We start from the raw sequence: 27,707 nt of genomic DNA, 5'->3' as shown, positions 1-27,707 counted from the left end.
GGACATGAGCGTTGGGGAATCCTATTCAATACTCAAGAATGTCAGCATCTTACCACTTGGAAACTACTAAAGTGAGAGAATAGAAGATGTCACCTGAGAAATGCACTTAGAGAAGAGATGAAGCTAGTAACTAGTCTTAAGGGACAGTCCCTTAACTAGGTATCTGGCCGAAGAAGAACAGTTCACTGGACAAACTAAGAGGGAGGAAATCCAGACACATCAGCTGGAGTCTCAGGAGGGAATACGGGAGTAGACAGCTATCTGTGGAGCACCCGAGTAGTGAAGAGAAATAGAAGCTAAGAGTGGCCATCAGTAGGGTTCAAAGATACTAGTGACACTAATAAAAGTTTCAGAGGAGAAAGGTGGATGGCTGGCTAGTCTGGGTTGTCAACTTGTTGGGGATTTGAGTTACCATGGAAACAAATGTATAGGTGTGTCTTTCAGGAATTATCTAGATTCAGTAAATTGAATTGGAAAGATTCTATAAATGTAGGAGATAATATTCCAAGAGTTGGGAATGACCAAAAGGAGAAAGCCAGCTAAACACGACATTCATGGTCCTCCACTTCCTGGTTGCTGATGGAATGTGACCAGCTGCCTAAAACTCCTGCCACTTATGCCTTGCCCACTATGATGGATTGTGAGCCAAATGCTCAGACTTCCTTCTTTAACTGTTTAAGTAAAGGTTGTTCTTTCTTGTCCTGACAACAAAGCAAGTAACAAATACAGACTGGAACTCCAGCATGGGAAGAGCAGATGGGAGTCTGAGTCCCTGCATTTCTGCCCAGGTTTCTCATGAGAAAGAAGGTTACTAGGACAGAACATGATTAGGATATAGTTATCTAGACAAAAGGGGAATTTTTAACTGATTTGTGTTATTGAAGAGCACTGTTTACGTGAATGGATACCATTTAGATATCCTGCAAGAGTAGTAGAAACACATATATGTAAACCAAAACTTAAAAATCGTCTTAACTAATCTAATTTAAAGGCCTTCTGGTTCTTTGACCTATGAAATTGCACTCTATAAAAATGCAAATTAGTAAGACATTAAGAATTTCTAAATTATCTGGATTTTAATACATGTTTTCATTATGACCTTGTTAAAAAAAACTAGTAAAAATATGTTTTGATATATGTTTTTGTTGAAAAAGTATGCATAATTAGCATTTTCTACACTTACACACAATCTAATTTATTATTTTAATATTCAACTGTAAAGCAATTATCCTAGGTCATGATTCTCAAGAGGGAAAAGAGAGATTTTGGACTAAATCATATGTTATATAGTTTTATATTACTGGAAAATTATAGGCATAGCTTTAAAAATAGAGATTTCTTTCTTTGGAATTTTTCTAAAATTGTGGTTTACTTATTGCTTACATTTTAAACTATATCTGATTCAAATATTGTAATTCTTATGGTGTCCGAGCATCATATGTGTGTCTGTTTGTCTGTCCATCTTTCTGTTTGTATTTGACAAAAATAAAGAGAACATAATTCCTTACTGACATATGTTTAGGCAGTGACTGAAACAGACTAATATCACTAGTGCTCAGCAAAACACTAGAAATAGTATTAGTATTGATGTTCTTTTCAGTACTACTGTCCTTTCTTATATATTTTAAAGTTAAGAAACGTACAAACCATGGCTTAAAATCATTTTCCTGCTGATTTATTGTCAAACAAAGCAAAATTAAATCTTGCTCATTGAGAAAATATTCTTGCCTAAAGAAGCATGTAATCAAACCAATAAACATTTTACTAAAGATATATTAAGTACCAAGACACCATGTGTGTCTGTGTTTATGGGGTTGTAACATGGAATTTAAATAATAAGTCTATGCATTAGTTTTCTGTAGTACTGGCTACTGAACCAGGGTGATGAGTTGCCAGGATGCCAGCTTGCCAACTATGCCCTGGGATCTAAATTCTGGTTCTCAGAATTTCACAGGCAGCAACCACTCTTAATCACTGATCTATCTCTCCGGTCCCCCACCTCAAGAAAGAGAGAAATTAAATCTTAATTTGGAATTTTAATATTATGGCTAGTTAATAACTGACAATTAAAATCAAAACAAACAGGAAGAATTTATAAAATAAAATAGATGTAGCAAGGAAGAAACAGTAGTTTACGCCATAAGCAGAAATAAACAGTCTGCCAACAAAGCAAATAACCCCCTAAATCAGTTGTCCCAAAGCAGCAACTTAATCTAAGTTACCCTAAAAGATTAAATGCCATTCCTTCTACTGGTTCACCTTTCCACTTCCTAAGCCATAAAGAAATACCCTTCTCTCCTAATAAAATAACTAGAATGGGTGATGAAATTCCTCCCTGGGCTGCACTAGGAGTTACAGGGCAGCTGTCTTTGTAGTGACTGGAAATAAAATAAGCTGAAATCCAGGTCCTTGATTTTTACAAAAGCAACCATATCCCTCTTTCTTTTTCTTCTTTTTCTTCTTTCATTTAGTAAAAACTTTTCCTTTAACTTCTACTCAAATTCTTAATTCCTTCTCTCTGTAAAACATACCAGCTGAGTTGACGACATCCAGCTGCATGAGCTCTGCCGCTCCAGCAGCTGCCGCACAGCCAATGCAGGTGACTATGAAGAGTCAAACAGTTTATTACCAAATATCTCTGTAAGCCAAGATTTGCTATTGTAATGTGATTAGCTCTTAATTTAGTAGTGGAATATGAGTACATGAAACAGAACTTCTATCAATGAAAACTAAATTACTACGAAAGACCAGGAAATCATCCTCTGAGAGCCTAGTGTTCTCATTTCAGATTAAAGAAGCCACAAGTTAAAACTGTAGATGGTAATAGCCTGGCTATTACCAAAGCCATTGCTGGCTCTCCGCAAAATGATGGTGGCCCTATTGTTGAGGACAAAACTTACTAGACTCATTGAACATGAAAAAGTTGAACTGGTCTATCTAGAACCTTCACCTCTATGGAAGAGTGTTCATGGTACTCAAAGGTACTCTGCATGCTACCAAATGATAAAGGTAAACACCAACCCAAGTATAAAGGCCACAATCTACAATGGTGTTCTGCCTGCAAAATATGCTAGTTCAATGGTTGCACAAAATTTGTGGGAGTAACCAATAGGCATCTCATTTGACTTAAGGCCCACTTCAGGAGATGGAACCCATCCACTACTAGGGTAACCAAAAGAACCTGCAACTAGAAAGAACAGGGAACTAGGGTAAAACCAAATACTACTGTTCTGCTAAAATAATGTAACAATAATATGATTAAAACAGCATTTTGATATACTCATAGAGCACCTTACTTAGCAATCATCAGAGAAGCTTCCTCCTGCAGCAGATGGGAACAAATACAGAGACCCACAACTGCACAGTGTGCAGAGAGTAAAAGACCTTGAAACACTTTGCCCTAACTGAAATGTCTCCATCAAATCCCTCCCCTCAGGTCTCGGAGAACCCGATGGAAGAAGAGGCAGAAGTGATTGAGGACATCAAGGAAAAAAGGCTATCTGAACGCAGCAGGACTGAAGTACATATCAACTAATGAAGAAATATAATAATAATTCCATCCTTGACCCAGAAGTTATCTCCAATTGATAACGACTTGCAAATGAAAATTCAGTTTCCTCTAAGGGAAAGCAAACAACTCTTGAGGGTAGGCTGCATGTCTAGCTTTAGATCCTCAATAGAAAACAAACTCAAATGCATTTTAGAGGTTTCTTGTCTTATAATGCTGCATCTGGGGAGTCTTTCCTGTTCTTTAACCTTACAGGTCCTTTGCATATATGTTATGCTTTCTGGTTTTGTGTTTCTATGGGATTCCTCTGTTTACGAATATGTGTGTCTCCTTGTCTAGATGTGTTTCTTGTCCTTGTTGTTTGACTCTTTTTCCTCTGTTTTGTTTTGTCCTATTGCAACTTGCTTTTCCTTTATTTTATTATTGTCTCTTAGATGTCGGTATGTTTTCAATGAGAGACAGAAAGGATGTGGATCTGGATGAGAGGGGCGTTGGTGAGGAACTGTGAGGAGTAAGGTGAGGGAAACCATAATCAGAATATACTGTATGGAAAATAAAACTATTTTAATAAAATAAAAAAGAGAACCCAATACATGTGTTTCCTTTGGATGGCAGACCATTTGATATTTATGCAAACAGAAGTAGTCATTTTCTATTATTATTCTCCTTTTATTATCAAATAAAATCTTCATATTCCTGGCACTGTCTGGGCATGATAGAGTGGAATATACTGTAGGAAATTCTTACAATTCAATTCTAAAATAACCATGTCTCTTTTTTATACCAATTCAAATTATACCCTTTGTTGAAGTTTAAGTAAAATCTGTGACAATTTTTTTATTTTGAATCAAAATTATACATGGTACACTACTGGCTTAGCTGATGCTAAGAAATAGCATAAAAAATTGTATCTAGTTAAAAGGCACTTAACAAAAATGTCATGACCTTACTTCAAAATACACACACATATGCATGTACACACACAGAGAGAGAGAGACAGAGAGAGAAAGAGAGAGCAAGAGAGAGAGACTGTGTTTTTCTCTTTATATAGAACCTTAAAGGATTAATGTATCATTTTTATGATTCTCATTAAATATTAACTGAAGTTTCCAACTCACTAACTTATGGGCTTTGGTCATGTTACTAAGATCATACCTATTATGTGCTTATAAGTAAAATATTATAAAAACATTCTTCTTCCTAAGATATAATCAAATAGTATTCAGTATACCTATATATCCATAAACTTATATAGATAGCTATATCGCCTACAACCAAAGTGATCAAAATGCCATACTCATATATCCTCAAAAGCAGAGGACATTATTCAAATGGAAAAGAGAAGAATTAAAGGTAAAATATATGTAGTTATGACAAGTACAAGACATTTAGTCTTGCTTAAGAAGTTTATGAATGATTGCAGAAATTTTCCTGCATATGATTTTATTCAAATCATAGATTCTTCAAGAAAATTTGCATATACCTTAGATTATATTTGAAAATTCAAGAAAGCAATGCTACTTACCTAAACTAAAATTAATACCCATGATTATCAACCAAAACTATTTACTGAAGTTTAAGTGTTCCACAAAGTTTTCTTATACAGCTACAGATTACTGACAGAAAAATCTTCTCAAAAAAAAAAAAAAAGAAAGAAAGAAACTTAGCAGCCCTATCAATTTGCAAAGGTACAAAATAAATACATTTTGCAGAAATATAAATGCTCAGAAGTAATTATAGTTTAATGAATTCAATGTAATGTGTTTTTTTTTCTTTAAATCACTGTGACTACAGTCCATGGAACTATGACTTTGAAAAGAACAAACTAAAAATCATATTACTAGAAAAATCTGAATTGCTAGAATCAACAAAATAAATGAAATTCATAGTTTTCTCAGATCTAAGGTTTAAATAATCCTGAAAAACCTCTCTTAGAACCATGTGTGTTATTTTAATCTGGAACTCTAACCTCAACAATAATAATCACAATAGTGTACTTAGTCTACACTGCCACCAAGTGCCTAAATCAACTAATTTAAACAACTTTCCAACAGCCACAAGTAGATGGTTTCTTTGCTGTAAATAGCTTTTTGCAAGCTGAATAAGAATAAATCACACAAGCCATGAATAGTTAAAAGAGCACCACAGTTTAGACAGGACATTAAGCTCTCAAAAAGCATTAATAAAAATTTAATAGTCCTACCAGCTCACGGGGAGTTCGTGAAGTCTGAAAATGTTGTTTAGCTTGTAGTCAAATTTTGCTGGACACAGGTTTTCTTTACATGCACTCAAGTTTGGGTCTGGCTGCATATCTGTGGGAAATTCTGAATCCTGGTAGGGGTGGGGATGAAGAAAAAGCTCTCTGTTAGATATCCACACCACAGTATTCATTGACACTATCTTATTTCAACACTAAGTTCTAACAAAAAATATTGTTATAGATGACTTTTACTATCAATCCCTCATATAGCACTGCAATTCTGAGAAAATATGCAAGAAAGAAAAAACCAAAATAGGCGCCTACTTGTTTTCATAGATGATTTAGATCTAAGTTGCATACATATGAAAAGTTACTTGTAGGCTTTCCCTCTGTGAATGACTTGGAGTACAATTTAATGTCTTATATGATTTTTCAATTGTCATTTTTGATAATCATTCAACCTTAACATCAATTTCATTTCAGCAATCAAAGCCTAAGAATTCATGAACCACATTTGTCCTCTGTAAACAATATGCCTACAAATACTTTCACTGGATAGCAAAAATGACACTTGCTAACAGGTTAATTATGGTTTATTTACTTGAACCCAAGGAAACAGAACTAATTTAAATTTATTTGCCCATTGTAAAAAGATTTCTGTAATAATCGTTCAACCCACAAGCATTAGAACTCACATCTCCAGTTGTGAGTTAACCCTCTCCCCCACTCAAGAAAACTCTACAAGGAAGGAATCTCAGTGAAGGCATGTTAAAGATAGGCATTCAAAATACATGACATATATTAACCCTTTAAATCCATACACACATGAAAGGAAATGATTCTATAGTATTTACTTCCCAAAATTGCTATTAGAAATGGAGGCATATATTCATTTTTGCACTCAGTCATTTATTCAAATCATATTTCTAAAAGCCACACTCTTCCAAATAATATTCTTGACATAGCAAATATAAACCAAGCTCTATAGGGGGGATTATTTTCTGATTAACAAAGTAATTAAGTACCCACATAGAAATTTTACATGCATTACAATACTACACAGAAACAAAACAATCTTACTCTCACATCAACCCACATTTTGGCTTACTTATTTAATTTATTCCCTTTGTTTTTATAAAGAGAGGACCATAATTTCTTTTCTGTTTGAAAATGACTTGGTTGTTGTAGTTTCTTTTTTATCAAAAAAAAAAATCTATGCAATATATTTTTATCATGTTTTCCCCTTCCCAATTCCTACAAGATCCTCACCACTTCCCTACACAATAAACTTTATATTCTCTACCCCCACACACACACACTTCAAAAGAAGATATAAAACAAAACAGAAGTACACATACAAAAAAACCCACAAAAACAAAACAAACAGAAAGGCCAGGAAGATAGAATATGTGAAATAAAAGGCAAAATGAAATCAAAAGTCAATATGCCACTGAGTTCGTTTTTGTGCTGGGCAAATACTCCTGGGCATGGGGACTGTCCTAAACTGTAGTTGATATACCCAGTGACACTCCTTTGGATAAGAATGATTTTCCCCTTTGCCAATTGTCATCAACTGCAAATAGCTCTTGGTGATTGGTAGATTTTTATGTCCACATCTTCCACTCAGCACAAGGACCCATCTGGCTTGAACTTATGTAGATCTTGTACATGCTACCACAGTCTTTGTGATTTCATATATGCAACAATCTCACTGTATATGGAAAACAATTTCAGAATGAGGATTCCTCTGTGAAGTAAAACTCAGATCTGAAAATCAGGTCTCTGCTTAGCAATTCAACTATGTCATCATGCACTGAAGTGTAATGTTAGGCAAGCTGTTTATTATATCTCTAAGCATGCTTTAGCCACAGTAAACTATGACCAAAATTTTCCCTATTCTAGAGGCTGCTGTAAGTGATAAGTGACATAATCCTTGTAAAGCAGGAACCAAGTTCTTGGCAACTAGTATATCATAAATAAATACCATCTCTGTTGCTGCTTTTATCATATCTATAGTTAGTGGCCCATGATAATGACAACTGGTGAACAAATTCATTTTGAACATTTTCACATTCTATTACAAATACTCCACACTGATCAAATTATAGGTCCAATAGTCTCTTGGAATATTGATGCAAGCAGACTTGACTTTAGAATGTTGCCACAATCTGTGACTTCAGTGCTACATCAGTTACCTGCTGACCATCTCATTTGTCGCAAAATGAGTATGTCCAAGCTTCATGATGCAGCTATGATTCAATATAGCTGTGCTGTTTGATTTTCAAAGGCTGGAATTCTTGTTGCTTATTTTTCTTATATCTGGGATGTTTCAGGCATCCCATGTGTCTAACAATGTGTATCTAACTATATCTATCTATTCCTCATAAGTCTCTAACCTTCTCCCAAGCCACAGGGTAGTTCAGATTACTTAGCACAGGTCTTTCTTCCTCCATTACATTATTCTTTTCTTTCCATTGAACTGATGTTCAAGAAGATTACTCTCAAGTGTTTTTGAGATAAAATTCAAATTACTCATCTGCATAACCTTTAAGTATCTAGTCCATGTGAAGCACTATGTTAAGTGGCAGACCACATCTGTGTTCAAGCTGCTGTAGGGACCATGTCCTGTACCCCATTGCTGTGAGGTCACTGACACTACCACAGTCAGGCTCTGTGATGTTCTGTAGTCTAGCCTGGGGTCTAGGCAACATTCTGTAGCCATATTGGTGCCTGATGACCTCTGCCACTAGCACCATTGTGTTTTATCTGGTTCAGGGATGTTGTGGAGGGTCATGCCTGTGTCTGAGGCCCCACTACAGCCATGGTCTCTGTTGGTATCTGTAGCTCATGAAACCAACCAAGGGCATCACAATGCCAGGGGTCTGGGCCACTACATGGGGCTATGGTGGTCTCCAAGGGCCAGACTACCACTGAGGACATGTTCATCTGAGGGGCCTGAGCTGCCACCTGGGGCCGTGGTTAATATCCAAGCCTGGCTCCTTCTGAAAACCATGTCTGGGTCCATGGTCCTATTAGAGTTATGGTCTGTGATATATGTGGCTACGGGTGCCACCAAAGGCCTCACATATGCTGGGGGTATAGGCCATGTGGTATCTAAGGGCCATGAGTTGGAGCAACAACAGAATATCTGAGAAGAGTTTCCATGAGGATTCAGTGATGATGGTATGTAATGAATATTTTGTGGGTGGGGCTGCCTGTACAAAAGGGGTGTGTGGCACACCATAGCTCCTGATATCACTAGGATAAATGACGAGGTATTGGAAAGGTGGAAAAGAGAGGGTCTTTTGTGTTTTTTGATTGGTTGGTTGGTTTTGTTTTTAATTAATTTGGGGGCATACTGGAGAGGTGAGGAGCAGATATGAAGGGCCTGGGAAGTGAGCTGGATTAGGATTTGTGATGTGAAATTTCCAAAGAATCAATAAAGAATTATGTTTAAAAAAAGAAAGGTGTCAGATCATAAATGGAATATATTTGTTCTATCAAGAGTCATATTTCCTCAAGAAAACTACATAACTCATTTTCTTCAGTCAGTAAAATGCTTACTGTCCATAATTGAGGACAGAGTTTGATCCTTAGAAGCCAAGGGAAAGTCAGGTTTGGTGGTAAAAGCTTATAACATCAGTACTGAATCTGTAGAGTCAGGCAGATCTGAGCTCATTGGCCAGCCAGCAACAGATCTACCTGGCCATCTCAAGGACAAGGAAGGACTCTGTCAACAAGAAGACCTTGTTCATTAAAACAAGGTGGATGGTACCTTGTTTTTTTTTTTCCCGTTGTTGTGATAAAATCAAATTAATGGAGGAAGTTTAATTTAGCTCAAAATTTAAGGTTCTATTCCAGTCTGATAGGAAAATCAAAACAACAGGAACTTCCAGGAGCTGGTCGCACTGCATTCACAAGCAAGAATTGTAGCATAGTGATACACAGTTCCCTTTATCCATTCATAAATTTCAAAATTCCATCCAGAATTCCACAGTGGGGAGGCCTCCTCACCTCAACATAATTATGATAATCTCCCATAGACGCATCCAGAGCCTGGTCTCCCAGCTGATTATGGATTATGGCAAGTAGTAAAATAACATTAATCCTCACAGATCTGGCCTTAGCAACAATAATCAAGGTAGACCTCTGACCTCTACATTTGTATGTACATACATGTATGCACACCACCACACGTAAGTGTACCTACATACATATACACAAAGAATGTAATATTTAAAAACTAGAGGAGGAATGGGAAAAGGATATTAAAATGAAGATATAAGTAATAAAACTATCAGAAGAGAGCATAAATTTATCATTAATTACAGATATAATTATGTTAATAGATGAGAGAGTTAGATCTGAGTTGATGTAATGTTATTAATGATACCTATGATTATGTTGATAAGAAAAAGATGGATGGATGGATACATAGATGGGTGGGTAGGTAGATATAAATCAAAAGGAAAATGGAATGGTGATGAAAACTTATTACTATAGATGATTAAATCTGATAAATGATAAAATAAAACTTCATATAAGAAGTGAGAAAACTAAAGCTACAAATAAGAAAATTCCCTTTACTCAAGCAACAAGATAAAATACCTAATGAAAGCATAATATAAAATATTTATAATTATATTTTGTTCATATACAGATGAAACAAATTTGATTAGGTTAAATATTTTGGGGACTCAGTCTGTCAAAAAGCTTTGTCACAAATCTCATGAAAATTGATGTATTTAATTCAAGTCAAACCAAAATTTTAATATAAATTTGTGGCTTTGTCTTATAAGTGCTATGTTAAACAATGTTGCAAAATGGTACATCATTGGTCATTTACATGCACTTTTTAAAATTCAATGTTAAAAAATTAAGTTTAAAATATAATTTATTAAAAATGAACTCAATTGAAATAAATTTTCATGAGATGGTCCTTTTCTTTTCTTAATTTCCCTCATAGAAAGATATTTACCAGAGATGAGAAAGTTTTTGCTAAGGCGTCTGCTGAACCCTCATTATATCCTTCATCACTCAACTGGTCCATTACCTGCTGGCAAACCTCACACATCACTACTTAGGAATGACTGACAGCTGACATTATCAGCAAAACTTGCTTGAGCTAATTGACATTCACAGGCGAAGTTTGAAAATTACAGTGAGCCAGGAAAAGTGTTACTTATATATTTGTTTTCTCTCTTGGCATTTATTTTTGTTTAACTTCTTAGGGCTTTAGATTTTAGGAAAAAGCAGCACATTTACAAAATGCTGATTTTTCCAAATACAAGCATTTTGTATTTAGTGCTACTAAACTCCTAACATTCTTTTAAAAATCTTCACTATATGTTGCATAAAATAAGGTTGTTTTGATGTATTTTAAAGCTATCACCAAGACATTCCTTACACTAATTCATATGGAATTAGAATGAGGCCAAAAGATGAACAGAAACGAAGTGTACAGCCATAAACTTTACTTGAAAACTCTACAACTTCACCATATTTTAAAATGTATTTCTAGACTTAATGTCCTATTTGTTCTATAAACTAGCAGAATAGACATCCAAGATCTGCTTGATTTACAAACATAGTGAATTATAATAGATGCATACTTAATATTTATAGCATTTTCATGAAAGAAATTATTATTTTAAGAAACACTTGGCTGGAACTGATCTTGGGCTCCCTTCCTCCCAAGTAGTTTTCATAGTGCTGTAATGCACTATGCAGATTGCTGGAGAGAAAAGCATTGACTTCAAGCTCTAGTCCTGAAAACAGCCTGGTATTGGCACAAAAATAGACAGGTAGACCATTGGAATCAAATCGAAAATACTGATATTAACCCACACACCTATGAACACCTGATTTTTGACAAAACAGCTACATTTATACAATGGAAAAAGAAAGCATCTTCAACAAATGGTGCTGGCATAACTGGATGATGGTGTGTAGAAGACTGCAGATAGATCCATATCTATCGCCATGCACAAAACTTAAGTCCAAATGGATCAAATAGGGGAGAACTTAATTCAGTTCTTTAGGTGAGTTTGCATAGTGTTAAGTTGCCTTATACCCATAAACAATTTTCACTTAGAGTCTTAATCACAGTTATCTCTTTCTAGTGAACTGTGGTGAATGCAGACTATGGCTGCACATGTTTCTAATAAGTTGAAGTTGAGCACTCAGCTTTAAACAAGACACATACACTCTAAGGTTGAGGGTATACTATAGAAAAATGCAGAAAGAATTGAAGAGCCAGAAAAGTGAAAGAAGGAATGCAAAATGCCATCTTTTGAGCAATTCACAACCATTGCAACCATAAACTCTCAAAGACAACACTGGATCTGAACAAGAAGGAGACAACCACAGCCAGGCATAAATGGAGGAGGGGCACAGTAATACCTATCCCTCAATGCTGAACTGTTTCCCTACTGATAGAAACAGGGATAGGGGAGATCATTGCCTTCTGTTGTGTAACCACTATGCTCCACTACATAGTCCCAATCTATTGACTACACTCACCACATGGTTAAACTAAATAGGCCAGGAAACAAAGCCCATAAATCTTGGACTATTACAGGGAGGAAGGAGAATAGATTGATGGGGCTAAGAGAGCAATAAGCCTGAGCAACCAGGATGCATTTTATACATGCATGAAATTGTCAAAGAACTAAGAATTTATTAATATTGTGGGCATATGCCTGAAGGCAACACCAAAGTTGGCATCTTAAAATATTAACCTTTGAGGTTAACTAAATGTATAAATTGATGGATTTTTACATAGTTACTATGTCGAATAATATTATTTGCACACAGTCAGTGGTTATCACGGAACTTTCCTCTGGATAATGAACCAACATTATCTAGGAACCTTCTGGAGATAAAATTTCTCATGTTTTTGGTTATGAGGCTAGCCTTTAATGGCTGAGCCATCTCTCCAGGCCGAGATATAACTTCTCAATCCTCCCTTCACCATACCAAAGTGAAGGCCTATGCCACCCAGTAAGCTGCTTCTGCCAGTTCATTTGCCAGCTCTCCAGGCCATTGTGGTGCTGCCTGAACTTCAAGGACTTCTGTCATCAATGCCCAGGTTTCAAAAGCCAACACACCTGACCAAAGAGATATTGTGGTTTAATAAGGATCAGGAGAAACAAATAGGCCAAATGAATAGATGTTTATTCAGGGAGAAATAACTTACAACATAGACAGATGAACACAAGCAGGTTCCTGTTCCCAAGGATGCCTCTGGATGCTCTTCTGTCCATGTGCTGCAAGCACGAGAAGGTTCTGGGACCCCTTCCCCCAGGTAATATCCACCCAATGGGTGTGGTCAGTGTGGAAATGTAAATATCTCAAAACAAAGAAATTTTTAGGTCATATCTGTGAAAATATGAACCATGGAAAGAAAACCTAAGGAAAGAAATACATGTGGGCCATTTCATATCATAAATAATCTCTACAATATTAAAATGACTATATTAATAAAAATGAATAAAAGTGTAATACCACTGGATTTGAATGAGTCATCATGTCTTTGCATTTTAATATCACTGAAGTATCATGAAAATAACATAATAAAATATTAGTTACTCAAGAACTGAATTAAAAAACTTTTTACTATTGCAGAGGAACAGGGGCCCCTCGGCTCTTATTTATAATATACAACTATGTTCACAAAACCAAATTTATTTAAGATTTTGAACTAACCATTATATGGAGCAGAATAAACAGGAAAGGCAGCAAGAGTCTGTGTGTGTGTGTGTGTGTGTGTGTGTGTGTGTGTGTGTGTGTGTGTGTGTGTGTATGTGTGTGTGTGTGCGTTCGTGTGTGTGTGTGTGTGTAATTAGTATTAAAAATAAGTACTTATTTAATGACCCACATATACACAATGTTAACTAGTAACAATTCTGCATACTGGGAATCATTGAGAAAAGATGTGGATTAAACAGGACAGCAACAAAAGACCAATTAGTGAGCCCAGAATTTCACTTCTCCCTGAAAACTACATGTCCTAATTGTCCCACAGCTCCAGAAATTACCATTATTCCTGTCTCTAACTATACCACTGATAAAAGGCAAATAATTCCTAAGGTTAGCCTTCTACCTCACCTAAAGAGCATCATCTGACTCCTCTGACAGGACAATATTAGAGTTGCTAAGAACATGGTCCATTTGGTATCCTCAATCTTGAATACTCAACTTCTTGCAGAGTGTTTGAGGATGCAAATGAAGTCATGGAGATATAAGCATCATGGAACTGTGAGTCACTCTCATTACAACACTGCCAAGTTGATTATCTATTGCTCCAGTTTTACATATTTGGCAAATATAAATTGAAACAGCTTAACCCCTTTCCTGATCTTATAGATTAGCTACACTGAGAACTTCAAAATCAGGACTGGGGAGTTGGCTTAGTCAATAAGTGCTTCCCTGGCAAGCATAAGGATGAGTTTGATTCAGAGCACAGATGTAAAGGGCGGGAATCATGGCCTGGTTCTAGTTTTTGGGAGAGAAGAGTTTGGAAATATGCATCAAACATTTTAAATTTTGATTATACTATAGTAATTTTTAAGTTCCTTCTTGATTTCTTCTTTGAAACAATTATCATCCAGTAGTGTCTCATTTAGTTTTCATGAGTTTGTGTATTTCCTGTAGTCTCTACTACTAATAGTACCTGCCTATATTCCACTGTGGTGAGATACAATGCTATAATCCTTTCAATTTTCCTATATTTATTGAAACTTGCTTCATGTCCTAATATGTGGTCAAATTTGAGAAAGTCCCATGGTCTGCTGAAAATAACACATATATTTTAGCATGTGGTGGAATGTTCTTCAGGTATCTATTATGTTTATCTAATTTATGATATCTTAACTCCAGAGTTTTTCTATTTAGATTTATTTTTCCTACATAACTCTGAGAATGGAGTATTGAAATCATACACTATCACTATGTGGGATAAATATGTGGCATTATATGTAACAATTTTTATTGTATGAAGATGGGTGCCCCTGTGTTTGGTGTACATGTGTTTAGAATTATAATACACTCTGGGAAGGGTCTGGCAACTGAGACAATCTAAAAAGGAGAAAGACAAGGAAGAAGTTTTGATTCCTGGCAAGTAGCCACAAGGCAGCCATAATGTCAGGGGCTATAAATCAGAGCTCAGGTAGCCTATCTGTGCCTCTATTATGTGTGCCTCAAATATATTTTTGTTTAAGACATTATTTTTATTTTAATAAGATTTCATTGTCTTCATAACAAGATCATCTTAGAACTGGATCACTTGGTCCTTTCTCTTATCACATTCCAGTTGAAAATACTTGTATCTCTTACTAGCCAGCATCCTTTTATATCTACAGTTGGGCTCAATACACTCAAGCCTCAGAACAATATTCTTTGAAGTTTTTTTGCAGAAAATAGGCTTGGTCTGCCCACCGGAGCCACTGTTTGCTGTCACAATGCCACTTTCCCTGGGCATACATAGAGTCCTTGCCCTTCTTGTACTGCATCACTTTATGGAACTGGGGCTTGCCACATTTCTTATTTTTAATAAGACCAAATGCTTTCTATCAGTAACTCCACTTCTGGAAATTTATGCCACAAAGTTTTCAGACCAATTTTTAAGATATATATTATGAGGTTACTTATGAACTTAATATAGTAAGAAACTAAAACACCTCAATTCCAGTCAAAGGAAGTCATTGACTGACTTACAGAACAGATGCTCTCAGGTAATAGTGTTAACAATTCATGAAGAACATTGAGACATCCAAAAAGTGTTCACTTAATGCAGAGGACATATGTGCCGTGTGTGTGTGTGTGTGTGTGTGTGTGTGTGTGTGTGTGTGTGTGTATGTGTGTGTGTATAAGTAAAAGGAAGTGAAATCCTGGACCACTTAAGAATAATTGATCAGTAGCAGAGTTAACATACCATGACAGTCCCAAATAATTATAACACAGCTGACAAATGACTACCATCATTCCTAGTCTCATGATGCAGTTGCTATTTTATAGAGCAATGTCTTCCTCATGTGCCTGTGGTGAAGGTGCCATAAGTAAGCTACTGTATTATGTATACAGCATGCAGTTGTATATAGCAAACAATACTTGAATTACCTACACTATAACTTTATTGTTTTAAGATTCCTTTCTTTTATATATATATTCATATATATATATATATACATATATATATATATATATATATATATATATATATATATACTATAGAACAGTATGTCATGCCAGATATCACTCAGCTTTATTTCATGCTTACCATGTATCTTGAAGGCATCAAGATGCCCCATGGAGTGCCTGACATACACCCTCTGGGTCTGTGCAAGAACACATTGCAATGTCTTCACAGTGATTGACTTGCTTGAGTCTGCTTCTCTCAGAATATGCTCATGCTATCAATGCATGTGTGCATGTCAGAGTATTAACTGTAAGTAATTCTGTATGGTTTGTATTTTAATTTATTTTTGCCTTACTGACTTTTCTATGAGAAACTGAGATGATCTTAAGCACTTGGGGAAGTGCACGGTTTAAACATCTATGGTTCAGAAGCAACATATTTCTAAGAATATAAGCACATTTTCTAACTATCATGTAGTTATTTAACATTCTTTTTTTTCTTTTAGCATAAATGGCTTTTACCACTTTATTAACAATATAGTTCTTGGCTCTACAATTCTACAACTTGGCTCTACAACTCTAATCACAGCCACCTTTTTCTCATATATTATGAAATCTGCACGGGAGAGTTTTCAGATATTTAAAATTTTAAGTTCTACTGATGACCCATACTGTCAAAGAACATGTTTAATTTCACATGTTAATGAAAACAAACAGAGGAAGATTCCAGAGAGATAAGATGGTCCAGCTGCTAAAGCCTGCTCTGTGAGTAGGAAGACCTAACTTAGAATCCCAGCCCCATGGATGTGGTGTGGTGGTGCATGCCTGGGCTCAGGGGCAGAGACAGGAGGATACCTGGAGTTCATTGACCAGTCAGTTAACAAACTCAATTCAGGGACAGCCATGACTTGAAAAATAAGGTGGGAGACATTCAGCGTTCCTTTTGGGAATCCACATTTATGTACATAGAAATGGGAAAAATGCGCTCTGCCCAGATGAGTTACTTAAAATATGACAGCGATATTTATGCAAGTACTCAAATTTTAAACTAGTACAAACAAGGTCATACAGAGTAAGAGGCTGGATTGAGTCTTATATTTTGCTTAATGGTCAAATACATTGACCCAATTACTATTTTTAACCAGTAATCTGCTAATTTCCTCCCACTCAGGAGTCACAACATTGGGACCCCCAACAGACATGTAAAACCAGGAATCATGTCTGGCTCCCCTCTTACGCAGTCCTTTCCTAAGAAATGGGAATGAGGACCTGAATCCATTGCATTACCTCAGTTAAATTTTCCCTTCTGAAAATAGGAAACACACCAACTGGCTTCTTGTTGTGCATGCTCATTTCTGAGGGTAGCCAGTGGGAATGATAAGGACACATCTTTCTAAGTCTTTGGAAGCCATCCCTTTAGCTTTCATAATCCCCCAGAGCATTAATAGTTACTAAACAAAATTGAAGGAGTATTCAGGGAGGCTGGGGGGGGTGATTTACACAGAATCTACTTATTGCTGATTGGTATCTCATAAGCTCACAGGCATACAACAGGTCTGTAAATCTGGTCGGTTCAATAAACAAATACTGGAAATTAATTGAAAGATGCCAGAAATCAATGAGAGGGACATAATCTGTTTAGTTTTGTAAAGTGAAGATATTCTCTATTACCAGTTACCTCGAAAATAAAGATGTTCCAAGCTTTTATTAATTTCTCTCACACAGAAACAGAAACTGAAATCGATAGTAGAAATTTCATGGACTTTTTGATGATATCCCTCTCTATAATTTTCATTTACAACAAACAATTGTGTAATCTCTACAAACAAGAAACAAAGAACAAGCCTTTGGAAGGTTAAATTTGCCTGAAGATATATCTGACCAAACAAGTGACTTGTCAGTTGTACTGACTGCCTAACACAGTCTCTAGTTGGCAGAATTCCAAACTGAAGAATAAGAATGCCTCTTTGTAACTGAAATTTCAACACAGCTCAGTTGTCCTACCATGGCTTTAATGTTGAGAAATTAATAAGATTTGTTGTGCAACTTAATAAAATATTTTTAAATTATTTAAATTAATTTTTCCATTTATTTTATATACCAACTAGAGTTTCCTCTCCCCCCTCTCCTTCATTCCCTCCCTCTATCTTCCTTCTAACACTCACCCATCAACTCCTCTGTCTCCATTCAGAAAGAGGCAGGCCTCCCACGGAAGTAAACACAGCATGGCACATCAAGTTGAGGCAGGATCAAGGTCCTCCCCATGCATCAAGCTGGGGAAAGACAAACCAGCTTGGGGAATAGGTTCCCAAAAGCCGGCTCAAGTGCCAGGAACAGGTTCTGATCCCACTGCTAGGATCCCCAGAAACACACTAAGCTAGACACCTGTCACACATAGGCAGAGGGCCTAGCTGGGTCCCATGCAGGCTCCCTAGCTGTAGGTCCAGAGTTGGTGACCCATGAACTCAGCTCAGCTATCTTTCTGGGTTCCCCTGTCATGACCTTTACCCCCTGGCTTGTACTTAAGATGTTCAGTTTTTAAATTATGACTCAAGATATTATTCATCAGTATCAATTACACTATATGTAAAATTCTAAATAAAAATTTTATTTTGTTTAGGACTAGCATTATCACATAAAAGTGCTACAAATCTGATAATACATGAGAGGATAAATAGAATGGAAATACAGAAAAAAGGACATGAACGTTCTGAAAAGAGAATCCCTGGGTAGTGACCAAAGTAGTCATAAAACATGAAGTAAATAAGCCCAAGAATACATACTTTAACTCTTTAACTTAGGACATTTCCATTAGTAAATGTCAAATATTTTGTGATTTATTTCTGGGTAGAAAGTATAGACAACTGACATGTCTCCACATGTGTCACCTGTCTCCATTCTATATAAATAGTGCAAAAGTTTACTGTGTAAAATGGCTAAGAGTACACACCTAATACTTCCCTAATTGACTGGTATCTTTTTACTTTACTATCCACACCTATGTGCACATCCATCCTAAAGTGATAAAATCATAACCAACTCAAATTCCCATTCTCTGAGGAGACAGATGGAGACCATCTGCTTGTGGCTTGGTGGCTTAGGTGGTTATATAGCTCCATAGTAAAACAGACTCCATCCCCACTGAGTTATACAAGATACTTGTTATTAATGTCATCTGAAACATTTACCTTATTTTTATTAATACATGGTTCAATGATTCTTCTGATCTCTGAATTTTAAATAAGACTGTTTTTGTAACTAAAGTGGATGTCAAAAGTCAAACATCAGATAGATAATTCAAATGAATTAATTAGTAGTTCATACATATTTTATATATTTAACAAAGAGATATAGTCCACTCTACATCATGTAACATAAATGTTATCTCCCCTTTTCACTAAACATACAAATTCCCCATTCTTTCTTCCTTGATCCATGGGGTGGGAAGGGTGGGGACCAAACTCAATGCCTTGGATATGGTAGGCAAGTACTCTCAGAACTACTTATTGGTAATCCTAATTTACCCAATGCTATACCAGCTGCCTGACATATACTAGCAAAAAGAAAAAAAAATGAAACACCTGATACGGCAAATAGTATAATGGGATGAGAAAAACATAAACAGTGAACATGTGCAAGTAAATATGAAATGCTAGGTCAAAAAAATCTTCTCTGGAAAGAGCATGGAGCAGTTAAGATAGAGGAACTGAGAACCTATCAGAGAAGGGTGGGCTGAGGGACAGTCCATGTAAATGCAGATATGACAGTCTGAAGAGGCCGCCCAGAAAAGGTGGAATCAGAGTGAAGGCTTGAAGTTGGTGACACAGATGCCCTGAATTCTAAGGGAAGAGAACTTCTGATAGAATGAAAATCAGCTTAAAGAAACACAAGAAGAGATGGGGACATGCAGCAGAAAAAGTAGAGTCCAGGCATCTTACCTCTAAGAACCAAGGTAAGGATAAATTATATGATAGATTTCAATTAGTTTGAAATGTTGAAAAGAATTTAATACAAGCACATCAAAGAACCACAAATAATATGAACATCAAAAGATCAAGCACAATATATCTGTGGACTGCCAGTTTTCTAACCCCATTGGTGATTCATTAAATCCAATAAAAATCATTAGCAGGAATATTCAAAGTTTATTGCTTTTAAGTAAGAAAATGTCTAAGAATACTCAGAAGATACATAGATGATAAATGAATTTGCCTTGATTTTTAACTTACTTCTACTTCTACTTGCAAAGTGAAAATAAACAGAAACTTCCAGAACTTTCTATCAATTACCTCGGGGGCGGGGGGAGTATTAATGTGCAAGTGATATTCTGGATTTTTTGGTATATAAAGATGTCAGAGTAGTTTGTTCATGATCTGAAAGAGTATACAGGCACCTGAAGAGAAACATGCTAGTGAACTATCTTCATGTTCAAAGACACCAACAATAAGTCATACTGTAATAAAGTTTATTAGTAGGAGTGCTCATGACATCATTAGCAAAGCTCTTTCACATACATTGTTACAATACCAAAACCCTACTTTTGTTTTGCTTTGTGATTAGATTTGAAGTAACCAAATAGCTTTAATGATTATTGAAGAAGGAATGATCTGATGCAAGCTAATTACAATGTTGAAATACAGTAAGGTATTCTTTGCTCTCCTCTCCGTATTGCTACAGAAACAACCCAGATAGTAGATTACACTGCCCAATCAGTACTTTCTTGTTCAATATCAAGGAAATGCTTAGAATAGGGTGCCACCCAGTTTCTAAGGGCCTTGCTAAAGTATGTTCATGGCTAACTCCTTATATGCAGCTGCATAAATATGTGAGATATGATTGATGAAAACTATGGCTTTTCCTTATGGGATTCTATATCTCCATCCTAGAACCCTATCAATTCTTTAATGGTGTGAGCTAACAGGTTAGTCTTGAAATTGTGCTATACTTCTTTGCCTTATAGTGATTTGTTATAAATCAATTACAATTGGAACTTCAATTAATAATCAAAATCTAGGGTCACATGCCCTCATTCCTAACCCAGAATCACCTACAATTGACAACCACTTACAAATGGAAATTTAGTTTCCTCCAAGAGAGTCTTGCTGCAAAAACTACTTTAGGTCACATGATCAGCAGTAAATGGCCTATAGAAAATAAGCTTTATGGCATCTTTGGATCTTCCTTGTCTCATAATGTTGTGTCGGCCTCTTCCTTCAAATTTTTTTTTTAACTTTTACATATATATTTTTTTTTCTTGGTTCCATACAGATCCTTTGTGGATGCATTATGTTTTCTAGTTTAGTGTTTTTTATGGAATTCCTGAGTGTGCAAACGAGTGTGGTCTCTTGTTTCTTGGATTGTCTTGTGAGCACTTTTCTTTTGGTTTGTTTGTTTTATTCATTTTGATGTGCTAGTTTTTTTTGTTTTATCTTATTATATTTTATTATTCTACAACAGAAATTTGTTTTTATCTAATGAGATAGAAAAGTGGTGGATTCAGATGAGAAGTGAGGAGGGAAAGGAAATCATAATCAGGATATATTATGAGAGAAAAAAATCTATTTTCAATAAAAGAAAAAATAGTAATATGTTTTAAAATATCTCATTACATCACTTATGGAAGATTATCTAATATTAATGAACAATTGATCTGGCTGTTAATGCATTACTACTTAGTTTAGTGGCACAGAACAATGGTGTTATTTACATACTTGTACAGTAAACATGGTACTTGTTCAGAGACCATAATTTCCTTCTTCTTAGTCTACATCTATTCCTTTAGTTTTTATCTATCTGCCTGCCCTACTGGTACCTCATTGCCTAGCTAACCATTTTTCTTTCCACGTGGTCCAAATCTTGGGAGAGGGCCACAGGGGAAAGTGGGGCATTTGCTGTTGTTTTCTTTGTATGGCACCTAGCAGCTAGAGGACGATGATGCTTGACAAGAATTCCTGGTACGAGCACTGCCCGGCTGTGGAGGTTAGTAATATGGTGTCCTGGTAAATTTTACCTTCTCATATAGAAAGTGCGTCTCTGGGAAGGCACAAAGATGGAGTATGCGCAGTCAGAGCCCGGAGGGCTGAGTTAATGCTCTTCCACAAGGCCCCAACATCTTTAGTGATATTCACAGACTGACCACACTTATGGTGTCATAGTTACACCTTAACACTGGGAGAACCGGAAGGAACACAGGAAGGAACACATGAGCGGTTGAGCTGGATTTGAATCACAGCTCGAGCACTCACGCTCCCCCTTAGCCAACTGGCAGAAGAGGTCTCACATGGCCAAGGACCAAAACCTTGGGATTAAAATTGATGCCCAGAGAAAGGGGAGGCAGATGATCATTGACTCTGGATGGACCACAGCATCATCCCACACAGAATAATACCAACTGATATGTAAATTCAAGAGCGACAAACAGGGAAATTACAACAAAAGGAGGGAAGGAGGGAGGGAGGGAGGGCGAGAGGGAGAGAGGGAGGGAGGGAGGGAGGGAGGGAGGGAGGGAGGGAGATGAAAGCAGGGAAAGGGAGTGGAGAGGAATAGGGAAGATGGGGGACAGAGGAAGGAAAATAAGGTAGCTGGTCCTCAAAGCCAGAAACAGACACAAAGATGATCACCCAATCAAACAACAGATCAATTTGATACAGACTAGAACTCAGGAAATGTCTGCATTTGTTAGTGCTAAACATCATTGAAGCAAAAACCAACAACAAATTATCATGAACACTCTACACCCATGTAGCCTACATTTTTTGTTTAAATTTGCACATAGAGTCCACTTTTCACATCATGGCCATGTTAAAGGCAGTTGGCCATCTTCTATGACTCTAAAACTAGACCTTTGAAGCCCATTTGCTCCCTCAGCTCTCTTGTTTCTTTCTCATCGCTTCGTAATTGTTTCCCACATGACATCGCTGCAGCCTTCAAATATGTCTCTGCTAAATGAGTCCCTCATGAAAACGACAAATGGGAAGTCAGGAATAATCACTTTTTTTATGCATTCTGTTAGATGACTCTATGGTGCAGAGTAAAGTTTACACTTTAAAGGCATCTACAATTCCTTCTTTAAGGATGAACGGATCCAATGAACCCCATTTTCCACTTCATATATAAATATAAACAATTCCTGTCACACCCCCTCCTCATGTCAGCCCTGTTATTAACGTAGAATTGTGTGTTATACAGAACATTGCAACTGTGTCATTATCTAGTCCAGTTCAACTATGAGCTACCAGCAAACAACAATATATTATTCATTTCTATCTCTTCAGCATGGAGTATTATATATAATTGGCACTCCATAAATGACTACTTGGCAAATACATAGCTGTCCCACAAGTCAATTTGTTATATATATTTCATTCTTGAAATATAGTCAACACTTTCCTCTGAGATAGAAGTAGCAAAAAATAAAATTATGATTTATATATTTAGCTACAGAACTCCATACGAATTTTATTTTTCTAACTCGACCACTATGGTGAATTCTATAAGAGAATGCCTGAAGACATTATTCATTTTTGTACTACAGAATGAAATAAAATGCATGTTAAAGATTTTAGTAGCTTTAAAAATACATTTACTGATTTACTGTGACCAACTGTAATACTATGTACATTACGTTTTATGCCTTCAAAAGTTTATATTAGCAACACTTTTCAGAGTTTCTGACTAAAACTATTCTTTTCTCAACAGGAATTTACACACTTACTCTGAATTCATAACATCATCAAAGATTTGGCAGCAATAATCCATAAATACCTGCATTTTAATGAATGCAACCACTACTCATAAGGTCAATATTAACTGATCATATCTGCCAAAACATTGCTTCATCCCACTGTGATGCTTTTTTTTTTTTGGTTTTTGCAGGTAAAGGCAGAGAAGACAGGCAACTTTATCTCTAGCCAGGTAGCTTTCTGCAAAGTGAGCTGCCTGGAAGGAGAGACCTGACAAAAATATGTTCTGATAGAATGACATGAAGAACCACAACTCTACATTTCTAGGCTAGACTGTGTGTTACAGAGTGGAGCTAGTACTCACCCCTGCAGTTAAATTTATGAAAAGAAATAGCACTACATCCTGAATACAGTTAAATCCAGCTGTAATTTATGGCAACCTCGGGCTACACAGGGAATCACTCCCAGGCATCATAATTTCTCTCTGATAGCACGTGCATTTAGTTCTCAGAAGTTTTTATTTAGTATAGAGATAAAAGATATTTAGCCTATGATTAATTTAGGTGTCATTTTACCAAGGTGACTCCAAAGAAGGTGTCAACTTAAATATTATTGCTTATAAATCTATAAAAACCACACGTATAAACAGCAAACCAAATATAAGAAGAATATAATCATGATACTTTCCCATAGACAAGAGTAGCAATACATACATTAAATGCCAGAGAAAACAATAAGACTGTAGTGTTTTCAGTTAGGACTTTGTAGTGAAATGTACACTAATTTTATAAGATAACATAATCAATGCTTAATTTAAAACACTGAAATAAGCTCTGCATTTTTGTATAGAAACTATTCTAGCCTTTGTGGGAGAGAGACAAAAAGGCTAGAGATAATATGGTCATGACTTCAATTTCCTGGAGATGTATGATAACACATTCTCCATGTATGAATAAATATAATAAGGATTTGGTGTCACAGCATGGTCAGAAAAACAAAGAGGTGGAAAGATACAGAGCTAGAAAAGGAAGAGAAGAGGCAAAGATGGGCAGAAGACAAATAATTAGGGTGAGTTTCCCATTTTGTCAGCAGTCAACTAACTCATTTCCTAATACCAAGTGTCCTTTGCTTCCTTCTAAGATGGTCTGGATGCCTCTGCAAACAGGATTCACGTCCCTAGCATGCTTATGCTCTGCCAATGGAACCTGTTCAGTATCTCTGACCCCCGACACACACACACACACACACACACACACACACACACACACACACACACACACACACACTTTGATGATGCCTCTGCAGTTGCACCAGAGAGGAGACAATGGGACTTTAGCACTACACTGGCTGTCTGAGTACAGAGACACTCAGGCACAGGACTTGGGGATTTGTTCTCCCTTCAGGACCCTCAAGGCCAGATCGTAATAGCAGATAGCCACTGGTTACCTATAAGGATCTCCTCTTCCAAAAGTTTTCATAGAAACTCATCTGCCTCGCTCATCATGATGCCCCATTTCATTAATGTTTGGGATCAAGAAAATGTAATTAACTGATTAGACTAGAAAAGGTAAAGATTAATGTTTTGCAGTTGAATATATCCAAGATGAATGCTGAACACTTGTACTGCATGATGCTGAAATAGTCACTGCAGAACAGTGGTTTCAGAGTCAACTATGACTTCAAATCCCAGTTCTCTCACTTAGTAGCTCTTCATATTCATCCACTTAAGAATCACTTATCACTATGAGCCAGACAGTGTGAGAGGCTGAAGACACAGCTCTGAGCCAGAAGTGACAGTGGTTCTTTCTCTCAGAAACTGCAAAGTAAAATAAGAGACTTTCATTTAAAAAAAAAAAAAAGATGAAGGCAGTAAGTCAAGAAACAAGGGTCTAGGGTCTGAGAGATGCAGAGGAACAAAAGAACCTCCTGAGATATAATCAACAGCCAAGGGAAGATTTATGAAGAAATAGGGCTTGTGCTGATATCTGAAAGACACATGGGAATCCTTAAAAATTAATTCAATAATTGCTGCTACAAAAACACAAATTCTAACATTTTGTGTTAGTATGCTTTTCCATGTTCTGTTAATTACAGACACATGCTAAGAAGAACTAATTCCATTATTCCTGTTTATGAAAACTACATCATTTAAAAGCAGGGAATTTTGAGCAAACACACAGTCAGGGCAAGGTCAAGATGTATCAGAAACTCCTGACTAAGAATGGGGAAACAGGGCTAACATGCAGTAAGCAATGGCAAGGGCCACAGTCCCTGCTTCATAAGTTGAGTTTTGTGCTTACCACTACAGTGGTTAAAAACTACTAAAGATGGACCCAGAATGAGTTTTGTTTGAGGGTCATTCTGCTTCAATGAGTAAATGCTATGGAAGAATGGTGTAGTTACATACATCCAGAAAAAGACAGTGATTTACTACAGCTAGAGCAAACAGATGGAGAGACATGGGTACACTAATGAGAAAAAACTAAAATTGATTAATGTATAAGTGATAATCAGGCATCAAGAGAAAAGGTACAGAGACATCTAAAGAGCCTTGAGTTTTCTAGTTTGTTCATCAGAAGTGTGTGATGGGGAGAGTCACTGACACAGCTACCAAGCTGTGACAACATGAGGTCATACTTGGTTGTGCTGAGTTGTAGATACTTTTAAGACATTAAACTTGAAAGCTAAGACATCTAATAGGAAGGGAAATTAAGAATTGGTTGTACATAATCTGGGTTTAAAGGAAATGTGTGAACTGAAAATGTAATACTAGGAATTAATTACATAGAGAGTCAGAAAACCTCGGCCCTGGAGAAATTATTCAAGAATTCAGGGTAAAGTGCAGGTGTCCAAACCTACCAAAACAAAAGGCACGTTTCACATCAAAATTCTTTGTCATCCACCTTTCTGTCCTGAAATGAAATTATTTATATGCATAATGAGATAATATTTGCATTATCTCATTATGCTTCACAATGTGGAAAATTATTCACCTAGAGTCATCTCCCAACTGACCAAAGGAAAGGTTATTGCTGCATAAACTCAATAAAAGTTAACTAGGTAAAATGTATACTGCTTATGCCTAATTAGGCCATAATTTAATAACAGCTATACACATAATCCTAGATCACATCAATTTGCTTCATGTTTTTAATGTTGGAAACTTTAATCGATTCTTTTTTACAGTGCTCAGTCCACCCACATACTCAACAGCAGAAGGGAAAATATTCTTCAGATTTCACAAACAAATTACATATGAAGAACCAAAGGGCTTTCATTTTTAAGCACAATCTATTACTATAAACTATTGATTAAAATAAACTCAAATTGCACTTAATACAAACTAATGTTTAAGAGATAACTGAATATAAATATATCTACATATTCCAATAATTGTAAACATTTAAGTAATTTTATTAGTTCTTTGAAAAATTCTTTCATGTGTGGTTTGGTCATATTTGACCCCTTCCCCAAATCCTCTCAGATCTAACCACCCTACCTTATCCACCCAACTTGGTGTCTTCTTTATTTTTTAAACCCACTGAGGCCAATTTGTGTTGGCCATGTGTTCCTGGATATGTGGCCCTCCACTAAAGGGAATGTGTTCAATTCACCAACACCTGGACTTTTAAAGAACAGAGACAGCCTCTCCCAGCAGCTGTCACTTGCTACTCCCAGGACTCCTTGCCCATCTGCCCACTGCTCCATGCTAGAATTATGAGGCTTGATATGCACAGGTTTTGTTACGCTCACTTTGAGTTCATATGTGTAATTGCTATACTACAAAACAGTTCCTTGTAGTCCTCCATGCTCTCTGCCTCTTACAATCTTCCTACCCCATCTTCTACAATGAGCCCTGAGCCTGGAGAGGAAGGGATGTGATACAGATGTCCCATTTAGGGCTGAGCTTCCTCAGTCTCTTATTTCCTATCCCTTGATGAGCAGGGGTCTCTGTGCTAATCGCCATGTTCTGCAAATAAAAGTGGCTCTGATAAGGTGTGAGAAATGCATTAATCTATGGGAACAAGACATGACCTAGGTAGAAATCTAAATTAAGCAAAATATTAAATAAAATTACCATACGTATAACTACTAGATGGACAAACTGTGCATTCTATTAGTTTAAATGAATTGAAAATCAATTAAAATGACACCTTTCAAACAACATTGGTGTTATTGC

At 36.4% G+C, this 27,707-nt stretch overlaps 1 protein-coding gene across 1 annotated transcript in view; it reads right to left on the bottom strand.

Moving 5' to 3' along the window:
• Window positions 1–27,707, bottom strand: part of Spag16 (sperm associated antigen 16) — a 766,492-nt gene that overhangs the window by 645,519 nt on the left and 93,266 nt on the right. The window contains exon 10 of the mRNA XM_051190419.1: window positions 5,712–5,839. Within this exon, the coding sequence (XP_051046376.1) occupies window positions 5,712–5,839 (128 nt within the window). The remainder of the gene's footprint in view (window positions 1–5,711; window positions 5,840–27,707) is intronic.

Source organism: Phodopus roborovskii, unplaced genomic scaffold (genome assembly GCF_943737965.1).
Source record: "Phodopus roborovskii unplaced genomic scaffold, PHOROB, whole genome shotgun sequence".
NCBI lineage: Eukaryota > Metazoa > Chordata > Mammalia > Rodentia > Cricetidae > Phodopus > Phodopus roborovskii.
This window is presented reverse-complemented; position numbering and strand designations above follow the sequence as displayed.